The sequence below is a fragment of the Scatophagus argus genome, chromosome 18 (assembly GCF_020382885.2).
Source record: "Scatophagus argus isolate fScaArg1 chromosome 18, fScaArg1.pri, whole genome shotgun sequence".
Taxonomy (NCBI): domain Eukaryota; kingdom Metazoa; phylum Chordata; class Actinopteri; family Scatophagidae; genus Scatophagus; species Scatophagus argus.
Window position 1 is genome coordinate 15986125 of NC_058510.1, and position 15332 is coordinate 16001456.

The following is a 15332-nucleotide window of genomic DNA, read 5'->3' on the forward strand; positions in this document are numbered from 1 at the left end:
GTGCTGTTTTATTATGTTTGTATGCAGGCAAGGGCTTGTTTGAACCTGAAAAAAAAAAATCTATATTTAAACTGTAATGCAACAGATCGTCTGGAGTTGTTTGATTGGTAATCTTGCAAAGGGCGCTTTTAAAATTCATTGTCAGATTGAACGATTGAACACCCATAAGCAAACTTAGTTCATAAAAAAAATGGAGGATATTAGCAAGCAAAGTCATTTAAGAGGCAGTGCTTGGAAGTATGTTCAGTTCGACACTGTAGATGTCAAAATTACCAACAAAGATAAAGCTGTTGACTTTGTAAAAAGCAGCTCCCTTTAGGACTCACTTGTTAGCTCAGTGAGGCAGTGAAGGCACCAGAGAAAAGTGGAACAATTGTACAGTCTTGTTTGACTTCCCACTTTTTGCCACAGTTATCTTCAGGATCCTTGCAAAAAGTTTGTAAAAAGACAATCACAGCTAAGACAGTAGGATTTATAAATGAGAATGTGCAGCCCATTGGTATTCATTCAGGGCTTATCAGTACAATGACAGAACTGGAGACATTATATAAACTTCATACAATTCAATACATTTCACCATAATCTTATAGTGCAGTTGTAAGACATCACCCAGGAACATACAGAATAGGGTAAGATACTCTCTGACCACTAACAGCTGGATATCACTAGGGTGGGGTGGGGTCGGGTCGGGGGGTAGTTATATGGGTTGCATTCTAATTAACGCAAATGAATTATGAGTTAGTTCAAATTTGTTCATATATGACAAATTGAAAAAAAGTGAAAGCCCTAATGCAGCAATGTAAGCAAATCTTACAGATGGATACATCCGAGAACAAATCAGACTAGAGACAGCAAGGTAATATCCATCACTATCCAAGGCCGTTCTAAGTCTAGCTGCTCATCTGGATATCTCCAGCTCTAAATCTCCAATATCACCTTATTGTACCTCTCCCCGACAAATGAACCATACTACCACAAAACTACAAATCAGATAAGTGCAGAAGCAGGGAGGAAATGGGGCTACAAGGAGCAAACACCCACTCTCACTCCAGGAGGCTCACTGACCTCTGAATGGCATAAACCAGATGTTGCAAATCTGATTGTCTCTGATGGGAGAGCCTAGACGTTAGGAGCAACAGAGAAATATCCTCATCTGCAGTGAGCTGCCATTACTGAACTGACTCCCTGTCCCAGATATTACTGCAAACAGAGAAGTCTTTGGACACATATGTTGTGAAGTATGCAGTCAGCAGTACATTTGTCATGGATTTCATTAGGACAACAAAAATGATAAACTGTGTGAATATTGTCGAAAAAATGGGAAAATTATTTTCTATATTTTCATTTTGAAATGAAAGATGAAATCAGTGCTATCATGTCTCAAGTTTGCCGGCTTTTGTTTTTTGCATGGAGACAGTTGCCCATCCTGTGAAGCTGAACGGTTAGCTAGAGGTTTTTGATGGGCGGCAATGTAAATACAGCAAAACGTAACCTTGCAGCTAATGGAGTTCAGCAGGGAGATAAATGATGTGTAGCAGACAGAGGAGTGGGCTGGGTTCGTCTGTCTGCAGATGCCTGAGTGGGAGCTGAAATAAACTGAGACGAGTCGAGCCAAACTGAGCGGAGGCGTAACAGCTATCTGTTCCTGACTGAGCCCACAACAAAACTCCAGTAAGGCTGAACAGGAGGAGAAACGACTAAACAGCAGCTATCTGGAGGAGAGATAAGACATGGAGAGCAGCTGCATAGCTTTGACAGAGGGGCCGCATTACAGAGTGTTCAGGTTAACCTGAGCTGAGTTTTGACTTGTCTAGAGCAGCAACCATTGTCAGTTATTTTGATAACCACTTGGTCGTTTTGGTTCCAGCTTCTTAAATATGAGACTTTACTGTTTTTATTTATTGATTGTGACAAATGAAGAGTTTTTGGGTCGTTGGACAAAAGATAATTGCCGCCCAAGACTTTCTGCCTGACTGTCTCTGTGGAGCAGGTTTCCCATCATCAGCCCTTTCAAGCATTTGCACAATTAAATCCAAATTTTCTGTCTCCTATTGGCTGCCTTGTTAGAATGTGAATTAATGTGTGTTTGTGTATTAGATCCCACGAATAGCAGCCAACAAAATGTCATATAACAGCATCTCAAAGCATGGGGCACAGTTTTCCTGATGTTGAAGGATGGAGAGGAGGGACTGGATACAGTCTCAAACAAAATGCTTCAAACACCAAGAGCGGGGCCAGCATCATCAACAAAAACCCAGTCATTAATCTGCTACCCAAGCATTTATGAAAAACCTAAAAGTCACACAGTGAAACGAGTCCACAGTAACCCAATCACCAGGTCAGCCTCTCCAGCACTCGCCACGGTCATATTTTAAGGCCAGTTTTCCAGCTTTTTATTGTTTTTAAAGTTTATTTTCTCACTTTTGGGTTTCATTTATTAGAATCTAATTCACACAGAGGCCCGTTGTTTATTTGGGCTGAGATAGAGCAGGAGAGAGAGAGAGAGAGAGAGAGAGAGAGAGAGAGAGAGAGAGAGAGAGAGAGAGAGAGAGAGAGAGAGAGAGAGATGGTATGATCTTACATGTACCCTCCATTTGTCTGCCCATGTGTTTGCTCTCCAAACACTCCAATAATGAGTATTTTAATAAGATCTACACATACACACTTACACAGTCTCCTGCCCAGATCTGGTGATGAAATAGGAGAGCTGCTACTAAAGAATAGTTGTATTAATGATAATATTTTTCCCATTATGTTAAAAGCTCAAGCACGGTACTTCATCTTCTGTGCGTGTGTGTGTGTGTGGTGAGGGGTCTGCAGATGGCAGGCCTGCTAAAGAAAAGAAACTAAGGTACTGGCAGGACACTGTAATGTCTCTGTAATTATTGGCAGCCACCACGTGTGGAGGGCGTATTGTTTGTCTCTGTGGATTTATGCTTGTCTGACGACGTGTTGCTACCTACACGCCAAATCTCCAGAACTACGCAGAGAGTCCTCTTGTGGCTGATGTGGACATCCTCTAAACTGAAACGCTGCATCAGTCACTTCCAACCTTAAATCTTCTGCTGTAAATAAAAATACTTGTGCCATGTTTTGTTTTTTTCCACACCAGGCTTATACTATACATGAGGAACAAAGTGACCATTGGCTGATTAATTACAGAATGACATGTGTGTAAGAATTTTAGTTTACAGAGACAATTACTTCTTTGAAGAAGTTACTAGTTTTTGTGGGAAAGGGGACACTGTAATCTTGACGTGGCATTGTCCAGCAGTCAACTCCTTCTGAACATATTAGTAATTATGAATATGAGTCTCTCACGTTGTCTGTTGTTTGCTAGCTGGGGTGTATAGCTGCACCACAACTGTCTCCACTAAAAAGCATGGATGTTGCTGAAGGGGAAGACTCATAAGCCTGGGGGTTTTCCAGTACATAACTGTTTACTTTACATTCTTGGTATGTGAACAATGGCAGAGGCAATAGATAAGTGTTATTAATGACTTGGTCAGGAATTGCCTTTAGACATCCTGATACTGATACCTGACCCATCCTTAGTTGAACACACACATGCAACACCCGGCAAATTACATGCAGTGAAACACACACAGGAGCAGTGGGCAGAATCAAGCACCCGGGGAGCATATTGGGGGGTTAAGTGCCTTGCTCAAGGGCACATCAGTCGGCTAATGGAGGAGGGGAGCATTTTTCCATTTTTCGCATTAATCACTCCACCACACCCAAATTTTTCCTGCCCGTCCGGTGGGGGAACTGAACCGGTGACCCTCCGATCACAAGCCGCTTCGCCAACCTCTAGGCCACGGCTGCCCCCAGTTTCTATTTTATTTCTATTCTATATCTGACACGATTTTGGAACTTGGTTCTTCTTCAAGTAAACATGATGTTTCATGCACCTTCATAATTATGTGTCATGTCTTAATTTATGTATTGTTTGTGAAGAGTGTTTTTTAAGGATAATGCTAAATGCAAACAAGTGACTTTTTTAAAGTGAAACCACTCAACAATCAAGGCTCACTGGCTTAATGTAATAACATGGATTGTTTTCTTCATCACATCTTACAACTCATTTTAACGGTTTTATGTTCTGAACCTTTGTTCAGCTCTGTTCTAAATGTCACTTTACTCAGTTTGTTTTTGTTTACTGCTTTCACATATATTCCATTCCTCAAGTATTACAGAAAACACAACAAAATCTAATGTCATTATCACATTATTTCAGAACAAATATGTTCTTCCAAAAAAACATTCTGAGAAATTAAATGTTTGTGACAGGGCTGAATCATTTTCATTATTCATTAATATGTTGATTGTTTTCATAATTAATTGATAAAATGTCAAAGAAATATATATTAAAAAAACATGCTGAGCCAAAAGTAACATCGTCAAACTGCTTCTTTTGTCCAATCAACAGTGAAAAATCCAAAGACTCTTCACTTGCTGTCACAAATGACAAATTAAAGCAGCAAATCCGTGATTCTCTCAATCCCAGAACACGAAATAGCAACAACCTGCTCAAAAATCAACTTTCAATCATTTTTCTCAAGAATTGCTTGCCCCAACTTTAAGGAGCTGATACCAACAAATGTTTGACATCTTTGCCATCACAAAGATGACTTGAATGATTAATCGATTAGCAAAATAGTTGCCAAATAATTTTCTTTCTAAGTAATTAATCTGTACTGCTCTAGCTTTGAACGTGGCATCAAATATACATGTATGGAGTCCGCTGATGTTCATTTCACTCTGCTGGCACACTCAGAAAATTTGGATTGCTTACTTTCGCCATGTTGCTTTCTTTATTACACTGTTTAAGCTCTGATCTAAGCTAACTGATCTGACCAAGAACAGATGTAGCAGAAAGTTTTGTCTCTCGCAGCACATCATAAATGTGACACATTTTCCATCATCCTAATGGAACCTTATCTCATAAATCAGCGGCATTATTATGATACCAAAGGGAACACTACCAGTTTTCTGTATAAACTTTGGTACAATGCCTGGTCGTCCCAATGCCAGGCCAGCCTCAAGCAGTTTGTGACTTCACCAGGCCTGGAGATCAGTAAGTTAAGGTTCGTCCATAATGTTCATCATGTTTCACCTGCACACAGAACTTCACAGGACCATCAAGGGGGAAGCAGAGGAGATGGGCCGGAGGAGTCTTTACGTGTTTTATTTGGAAACCTGAGCCCTTGCCGGTAATTGCCCAAAATGACTCTAATCGTAATTGACGGTCTGGCTTTCTACTTTGTCTGCACAAATTTCCAGGACGACGGGGGCTACGGTAACTCTTTTAAAAGTCTGGACGCAGAAAGGCACACACTCTTTATCCATCAGAGCAGGACTTAATGCCTGTCCTCCTTTTGTCCTTTGCTATCCTGCTCTCTCTCTCTCTCTCTCTCTCTCTCTCTCTTTCTGTGTGTGTGTGTGTGTGTGTGTGTGTGTGTGTGTGTGAGAGAGAGAGAGAGAGAGTGCGTGTGTGTGTGTGTGTGTGTGTGTGTGTGTGATGATGTAGCTGGCCATTAAGCCAGACTGAGAGGAGGATAGTGTTCCTGAGGGGAGAGGTGGTGCTTTCTGGCAGCTGTCTCGGCGTTGACAAGCTTGATGTGCTCCTCGCTCTGACATCACAGCCATCCACACACAAGCGCACACACGATGAGAGAGATCGAATATGGTACACATATTCTGACATTATTTTACTGTACTTTTGTTAAACTGTAAATTGGCATAGTTTGCATATTTGCAGTGGTATGTTTTTCATTTGACAGGGTAAAGAAATAAGATGAAAATGGACTTGGTTAACATTTCCGATGTGAAATTAAAGTTTGGTGCCGCTTTAAGTAGTGGGCAAAGGACCACGCTAAACCGAACTAAGATATTTGAGTTTTATGGCTGGGATCACACTTGGTGCTTGCATTCATTTCCTTCTGTTTATGCACTGACGATGGATGTAAAAATCTAAGTAGCCAAACAGTTTTGAAGTTTTTTGATGGGAGACCCATATTTTATGAGTGCATTTTACTGGTTTTGTGTTTCAAATTGCATTCCTGAACAAAGGTTCTGTACCTGGCTCATGGCCGGCTCCGGTGGCCAGGGCAGGCATGACTCCTGCTGGGTGCTTCCTGGTTCACCTCCGACTGTGGAAAATGGCAGCAGGGCGTCAGAGTGTTGAGCTCCTCTGCAGCTCTCCCCAGGCACCAGCTGAATCTGAGGACAAGCTTTATGCCATGGAGCCCTGCAAGAGAACAACATTTTAGAGCCTACTTGTTGAATTGCAGAATAGCCGCATGCACGCGTGTGTCAGTCAGCTACTGTGTTGTGTGTTGTGTGTGTGTGTGTGTTATGGGATCTTGTAGCTAGCTGCTGCCATGGATATGAATATCTATCACACGAGCAAATATATGTATTTGTGTGTAGAAGAGCCAGCGATTGTCAACACACACTGACTCACTCAGTGTGTGTTGACAGTACATTCACAGTTGACTCTGGGAGTTTACAACCCAACACTTTTTTCCTAAGCTGCTGAACATCCTGCTTTGTACATGAGCCAACATCACCTCACCTGGTGCCCATATATACAGACACAAATGCATCCCACACTTTATTCTGCATCCAGAGGAATCAAAGGAAACTTTGTGCACTAAGTAAGTAAGCAAATGCAACAGACCTGTGAAAAATCAAACAGGCGTGGAAAAGTATCGCTTCGTAAATAATGGCACTCAACTGGAAAGTCAGATAGAGTAGAGAACAGGAAGACAGGGGATGTAGACCACATATAAAAAGTCTGAGGCTCACTGAAATCTCCCCCTGCAGTGGAAGAACATGTGTGGACATACACAGTAGAATCTAAAAAATGCAACTGGAGGAGAACAGCTAATATGTATTAATGTGGATAAGACAGGCTGATAGATTTAAGTGCAGAGCACAGCTGTAGGCTTAAGACTTGGAGTCAGACTTAAGTCAGAAAAATGAAGTCTTCAAAATTTCAATTTGCCTGGGCAGAGATGTTGGGCTAGTTGTTCTTGACCCGACTCCCTATAATCCTGACTTCACTTGAAACTTTCAATCAACTCTTAAGTTTAATAAATCCCCAGAACAAAGACAATAATGAGGCAGGCATTCCATTGCCATGTTGTCATATTTAAAATTACCTGACAGCTTGAAGTGTCAATTTAATGAATGACTTGTATCTCAACTTGCAGTTTACTTATTAAGACTTGATTTGGACTTTCTCAAAGAGTCTTAAATCAAGTTAGAAATAATTCAAAAACTGGATAATGTCTGCTGTAATGTGTATTAAAAAATAGAGTTGTCACAGCTTCAGCCATGAATTTGTCCCTTATGAGTTCATTTCTGCTTATGAATGTGCCATGTGCTGGTCCTGTCTACAGCCCTAGTATGTGCCGTCATGGCAAGTTGGACAGTTAAATGCATAGAATGTAATTTCCTCTGTAAGAGTCTCTCATAAAATAAAAATAAAATTACAGATTTCTCTGGGTTTGAACATTGTAGAACAAAGGCCATTCTCTGGCTTTCACGACTCATCTTATTAAACCCTTAACAGATGCCCAACTCTTACAAATGTTTACCAAGTTTATCAGAGCCTCTTTCAGAAGGCCACCAAGAGCCACAGGTCCTGTCACCAGCACAAGTGCTTTAAAAGGGGAGAATGGAAAACAATTAGGTCTGAGCCTCCGGTTCTTTGCAGCAGCCAACTTAATGATCCATTATATGTCAGCTCCCATGTGCTGTGACCCAGTTATGACCCAGTTAACCAAACTGTAGAGCCTTGGGGTCATGTCAGTAGTTTACTGAAAGAAAATGCTAAAAACACACACCAGCAGTGAGATAAGCTTCATTAAGTGTCTCTCTTGTTGATAAGTGTGGATACTGATTCATGCTGTGCTGACTCAGGACAACTTGGCTGGGGATAGGGACAGCTAAGACACCTGCATCCTTCCAGCTCACTGGGACCCCCGTCAGTGGTTAGGTGTTGTCTGCCATACACGCTTGAAGTTTGAAATCCTGTGACTTGACATCCATCTCAGCGGGCCGGAAATTCTTGACAAATGCGTAAAGAATCTTTCACTCAACCCCCGCAGTGACAGCTGCACAGGAGTGACTATTTCCTGGTGTTTTGCCCTGCATGCGTGTACAAACACACATAGAGGTTGGAGCTCAAACCTGCCAAGACAGCAGCCCACGTAGAAAAATGCTACCACGAATGCCTGACATACTGTGATGTGAGCTCACCTCACGGCCCAGCAGACCCCAGGTGGAGCCTTGTGGAAAAAGCATCTAGACAATACAGTCCAGAAGATGCCTGAGTGAGCAGGTAAGCAAGCCACTGGGAGCATATCAGAAAAAGAATAGTTTTCTTCTGGATTGAGATGTCCAAAATATGGTGCATTCATCAAAGAGCACTTATGAAAGGACTGATTTTCCAAAGAGAGAAGATCTGGGAGACAAATTCAAAAACCCTGCTACTATGTCAAGCCAGCACCAATTTGTAGGCCAGATTTTTCAGTCGTTTGCATGAGCATAAAGTACAAATGAAAAACCTGGTGAAATCGGAGTTCAGTGCTGTTCAACCCTTTGCATGCTTCAATAAAATAGGTTAAAAGGACCATCAGAGAAGGGCAGCGGCGCCTCAAGCAGTGACCACAAAATCTCTCCAGCAGGCCAGTTTGAACAGGCGACCGAACCTAACAGCCACTGAGCTCATGCCAAGAGAAATGACCCATGCTAAATCAGTTGAATGTTTCACAGAGAGGGCTACAGCACGGTTTTGCCATAAGACTTGATGTGATTGGAATGACAGACTTAAGGAAAGACAAGGGACATGAATTCTCTTAAGGTATGCCGCACTGTAATATCAGTCTTTGGCCTTTTGTTGCATCCAAAGGGGAATGACCACATATTCCCCAATCTGAGGAAGGATCCATCTTTCCATTAGAGGAGCTTTCTGACCGCCAGGAAGCATGTCGCACAGCTGAGAACACCTGGGACTTTTTAAAAGTCCCAAAAGGATCATAACAGACAGACTTAAAGAAACATCCCCCACTGTCAGAATGCCCTAACCGTGCCTGTTCAGATCACACAACATCAGATGGTCATGGGGCAAATCAAGGAACACTTTACCATGTGGACAAGAGATGGGATATGCTTAATTGCAATGAGATGTTCCTCTCTTTACTCATGTGAAGTCTGACCTCTTCAAATGGTTCTGCCACCATCTAGTGGGAACTCTCTTTATTGCAGGGAGTTTTCACCCTAAAAATCCATCTGAGGCACAACCTGAAGCATGTCTCCCTAACAAGGACTTATGCATGTATGAATGTCAGGAGACACTGCATGTGTCCGCTTAGTCTTAGTTCTGAGAGTGAAACCTGAGGTCCAATCAGTATTTTAAGAGAAAATAGCCCAAGATGATGGATGGATAGGGGGAAGGATGAAAACAGGGAGGTGTAGAAGACTGTTATTCTTCTTCTCTTTTCAAAAACAAGCTTGCCTGTCCGTCCCATCTGAAGCACGGGTGGAGCCATATGACTCTCAGCTGGATGTTGATGAAGTTAGTGTGAGAATAACAGAGTCAGGAGGTGAATGAATGACAGTGAAAAACACTGCAAGGCCTGTCGTTTCCAAGGGCCTATCAACAATTTGAACGTATGTTTTGAGTTTAAACCTTTGTATCAACTTTGACATTTTTGCTCCTTCCTATCCTTGTAAGAATAGACTGGATTAAGGAAAGATCCAAAAGACAACACGATCCTCTACAGGAAAAGAAACTAGGAAAAAAACATGTCACGCTTCCGAAGTGTTCACAGAGTTCACTGGGTGGAACAGTTCTGCATTCGTGCTGCCTCCATCTGGACCTGGACCGGGAGTGCTACAACAGGACACGGCAGAGCTCAACTCTGCCATTCAGCACCACCGAAACCTCCCCGGGGTGCTATTGGAGTGTTGGGGTTTTCTGCCCTGGACTGTGAAGTGACAGGAAGGCTAGCTACTGGCCCAGGTTTTTACTGGGCCACCAAGAATGACACTGATCCTCTCCATTGCACGACAGACGACCCATCCAAAGCCACCCCTGTCACACCTGCTTAGGTTACAGCTCAAAGGACCAGTTTGCTCCAAAGCTAAACACCAGCTGAAACATCTGCTGATTCACTCCAGTCTGATGGGTTTATCTACAGTGGTGCTCAATGAAATGATAGAAGATCTATTTGGCAGCCTATATGACACCTGCTCAGGTTAAAAATTCTGTACTGTCTGCTGCAACATTGTGAGTCTTTGGTTCTGCACCTATCATAGACTTTTGCAAAATGAAGGAGATCAGGTTTTACTGCGTAATGTACAGCTGCTTTTGTCTTCTTGAATCTCTCTAATCTTGACCTGACACAAGAAGGTATATCAACTTCTCCAGTGTGTCAGAAATCACACTTTGTAAAGCCTCATTCCAAATTTTCAGACCTAAAGCTGATGTAATGCTATCTAAACACAAGTAACCATACAAAAATCTGACCAGACTTTCAACAACAGTTTTTGCTTCTTCATAGAATCCAATATGATGGTTCCATTTTGGTTGCCACTAAAACACATTTTGATGTATAACAGCCCACCAGACATACCTTGAAAAACAAATGATGAAAAACAGGTTCAGAGGAAAAACACAAAAGAACAGCATGTAAATCCATCCACTGCCTACTAGGCCTGCATGTTAGGATGAAAACCTGCAAAGTGCAATAACATTGTTCAGTATTGTGATGACAACATGACTTGTTTAGTTAAATGAATATCAAATAAAATTAATATTAATATAATATTAAGCGCCCATATTAGCTCTGTTCTCCTGAGCCACCATGCTGGCTAACCTGATGGCTAGCTGATTAACCAAATGATGTGAATGCATGAGACATGTATCAAGGGCTCCATCTGATTGCTCAAACGCACACATGCTAAGTGTAAATGCACGGGGTGAACAGTTGAAATGATGATGAAAACATGATTTCTCTGTAAGCACTACCGCCTACTTCTTCATATTCCTGCACCATGGCAGCATCCAAGGCTACAGACTTGCCAGGTTAACTAAACACAAAGTGTGCAAAAAACAGATGCATGTTTAAAAGTACCTTATCTGACTTTTGCATTGCTCTTATGTGCTCACGTAAAAGGTCAACAGTGGGCAGTGAGCCATAAAAAAGGCTTCCAAATATCTGTGCCTTGTTGCTATTTGAAAGAGAAGAGTTGAACACAGCTGACGAGACAGAAGATGGACTGAACATGTGGATTTACAAGAAGAAATATAATTGTTCCTTTTCTGGAAAACTATGTTCTTTTACTTCACGCCCCATTAGGGGGCTTCAGCTTCAGGGTATTGGTATGGGGTAGCTGTGAAGACAGATTGGATGTAAAATCAATTTGTATTTCAGCTACTCTACATCATATTGGCTTGCAGGAACCGCAAAGTGCAAAGTCAGACAGACAGACGTAGATAGAGTTACAGCCACATGCACACAACCATACATGACACAATCATAAGAGTATAATTGCAGTGTGTCCAGCTGTGGTAAAAGGCGATCATTCATTTACACACAGGCACACAGTGGAACTACATTTCAATGGGCTGTGCATAATTGCAGTGTATTAAACCGTGGTCGAGGGGAATGTTCATCCACATGACATTTTGAAATAATACTGTTTCCAGAAAAAAGAAAATTGAAAATCCTCCAGATGCCAGCTCTGCATAGACAGCCCTTTGCCTTTTCTGTTTCTTCTGTGGAAAAACACATTGTTGAATAATGTCTTTCTCCTGCTTCAGCGCAGAGCTGCCAAAATGTCACCACGTCGATTCCTATTAAGCATGAGGCGCGTGACGCTGGCGGGACAGGGTTGTGTTTTCAGGCGTGTGCCATACGACTTCTCGTTAATAGCTGTTAGCTTTACGAGGGATTGGGGCTGCTTAAATTAAGACTCAGCGGTACCTGGCACGGCTGATGTTCCTGGAATGACTGACTGCTGTGGAGGAGCAGCAATTGCATGAGCAATAGGAAGAAGTATATGCATACAAGAGAAAGGCATATGGAAATGGATTAAAGGAACAAACGTGGAATATCAATGAGCGCTACGAAGCCATGACGAGGAAAAGAGCATTTTGACAAGAATGGCTTCATCCAGTGTGAGAGATTTACAGAGAAATGGGAAAAATGAGCGTTCTTCTCTTGGTCTCAGGTGGGATTTTTTTTTTTTGACAGCTCAGAATCAGCACTCCAAACTTTCCACATAAAATACATCTGCTCGGGTGCACGTACAACGTGTGTGCGTTGTTAGCACACACACACACAGATATAAATCTGTGTTTAGGTCAACCTGTCTTTCCAGAGGAATGAAGTCACTCTCCCCTTTCAACTGCCTCAACACACAACCGGCTGGAGTGGCTCACTGTACTTAAAAAATGCTTTTAAGAGAGATCCATCTAATTTACAAGAGAATTCAGGACTCACTGATGTAGATCTGATGTGAAAATCAAATGTGACACACTAGGAGCCTCTAGTGCAGTACGTATATATTGCCAAATACCACAATGAACGTCTGGTGGATATGTCAACCTGCTCTAAAAACTTTATACTGTGTTACCTTCCGACGCTCCCACCTCTAGATTAGCGTGTGGTTTTGAGACAAGCCCATTATAATAGTGCTAGCTCAAATTATTTACTCTGTGTTATGTGTGGTACTTTAATTTACAAAACAAACTATATGAGTATGTAACTAGAAATGTGAAACTACCAAGTTTTAAAGCAAAAACAACAAAGAGAAAGGCACAAAAGCTGTGTGCGGACTTACCAGGAAAGTTTCTTCCTGCAACAGAAGCACAGTTTCGCATGCAGCAGCGGGCACTCCCACTGCACCATTAGGGTGCACACAAACTAAATCCGCCCACACAGGAAGACACCCACCCACCAGGTGTAACAGCTCACCTGAACGGACCTGAAACACGAGTTTATTTTCCTGCCTAAAGGCTCACAATGCTCCACAATGCCACCCCCCTTCCCACACACACACACACACACACACACACACACACACTAAATTGTAAATAAAAATGGTGTTTTCTCTAGTTTCCTATTATGTTTTTTTTGTTTGTGGAAAACTCAGGGGCACTCAGGTCCCCAAGAAATAAAATTTTCCAATTAAAAAAAAAAATTCATTTTAAACTATTATTACATCTGTGAACAAAATTCAGAAAGGCTGATAATAACAAAAACACTCCAAAAGCTTAATAATAACACTTAAAGAAGTCCACTACAAACTAACTACAAACTTTAGATCTAGGAAAAGTCATTTTGTTAGTTTTGATGCTCTTCTTAATGATTTTAGACATGTTAGACATGAACATTACTACACTCTGCCTTGATTTCTTATCATACCAATAAGGAACTTATTAAACACGTTGCACAATACATTTTGAAATGATTTATAGCAAAATCCCTTAATATACCTCAGCTTTGCCAGAGGACTTTAATTTCCTTCCCACAAATCAAGTACATGCTGTCTTGTACACAGTACACACCGTGAAGCCCACTGACTCATAATGAGTTTTGATTTAGGACAAGATTAAAAAACTTCAGTTCCTGCAGTGCATGTCATTCCACAAATGTCCATATATGATGGGAATTCTGGTTAATAAAAATAAGAATAGAAAATGTTTATTTTTAATTTATGTGATTTATTTTATTTGTTTTATGGAATACCACTCTAACCAGATAAGTGATATAACAAATAACACAGTGCTGTAGCCTTTCAAAATGTAGTGACAGCACATGGCCACTAGATGGAGCCCTCTATACACTAAAAAAAATCTTCTCTTCACATTGTGAAGGGAAAAAATAGTATGGAAAGTAGCAAACATTTTGTGCATGTTTGATTGTGTGTGTGTGCCCAGCTGTATGTATGTCTCCATTCTTATCATGACCTCTGATGTGCCTCAGGGTGCCTGCAAAGATGAGCACCAGTAATCTCATTCACTGCTTGCCAAGGCCCCATTATTACTAAACCAAAGGAGGGGCCACACACTGGCGGCAGGCCGCCACATACACACACAGAATGTTTTGTTTTTGTTGGTTTTGTAATTTGGGCTGCACACAGAAAATTCTGTTATAAAGTCATATCTCAACACAGAAATAATACTGTATTGCAACACATTTCTATCATGTCAACACACTGACTGTTCTCAACTGCTTTCTCCCTGACGTGAAACGCTCCAATAGTTTTAATTCCAGTTTTATGATTCCACTGTTTCAGAAATGATTTATCAATACTTCCTGCTGTTCAGCAAATCGATGGATGCAATAAGAAATTAAAAACAGTATTGGCCTACTGACAAATGACATCTTCTACTGATGTGACATATAATGCCATAAATAGTGAGGATTCTTTAAAGCTCCTATTTAATTGTGTCACATGAAGGTTAAAGAATGTGTGCTTGAACTGTGACTGTTTTATATTCACGTTGTCAGCAACGCCTGTGCTTTTCCTACTGACAAGTCAAAACGGTACTAATACATCTTAAATCCTATAATTTGAAGGCGTTACCTCAGGCTTACTCACAAGAATCAGGAATGCATGAAAATAAAAATGAATAATCATTAGCTGCAGACCTGGACTGCACTCTCAACTACTTCCTTGTCTTAACACCTCTTTGTCCTCCTCCCATCTCTCCTCTCCGGTTCCCATACAGACACAACAGCTCTTTGTCTCTTTCTCATCCATTAACAGAAAGAGGAGGCCACAGTCACTATCAGTCGCCACTCACACATTCCACTGTCTCACACACACATACACACACACAGTGTGCATGAAGGGTCACCACAGACCTGTTCATGACCAAATCAATTAATCCTAGACATGAAATGGCAGAATTAATGATCCAATGGATGGAAAGACAAGACAATGAATGGACCGGGTTTTGTGGTACTATGAACAAAGGGGCAAAAAACACTTTGCTTAATCAAAAAATATGACTGATGTGAGTGCTTTATCGCTTTACTTAAGCCCTACAGGAGCCGACGTGCCTAAATGAGAGTGCATTTATTTATAGAGAGGGAGAGGCCACTGCATTAATCCTAATACTATACATATTTGTAATCTGTAACTCCACCTTCCACTGACATTAATTAGATGATGACAGATTTTCAGATGAGTGACTTGAGCTACAAATAGCAATGCACCTGCAATGGGAGGCACAGACAGAGGACAGCAGGTAGCCATAAGCCTCACTAATCTCAAAGTCCTTCTAAATGCCAGTGTTGCTGGGTAAC

The 15332-nt window shown here is 41.4% G+C and overlaps 1 protein-coding gene across 2 annotated transcripts in view; it reads right to left on the reverse strand.

Moving 5' to 3' along the window:
* Positions 1-15332, reverse strand: part of mpp7a (MAGUK p55 scaffold protein 7a) — a 124267-nt gene that overhangs the window by 89197 nt on the left and 19738 nt on the right. The window contains exons 1-2 of one of the 2 annotated variants that reach the window (XM_046371962.1): positions 12859-12877; positions 6082-6250 (exon numbers count right to left, since the gene is read on the reverse strand). In XM_046371962.1, the coding sequence (XP_046227918.1) occupies positions 6082-6118 (37 nt within the window). In that variant the 5' untranslated portion in view covers positions 6119-6250; positions 12859-12877. Of the gene's footprint in view, positions 1-6081; positions 6251-12858; positions 12878-15332 lie in introns of those variants that run through there. The other variant, XM_046371961.1, reaches the window with a different exon arrangement.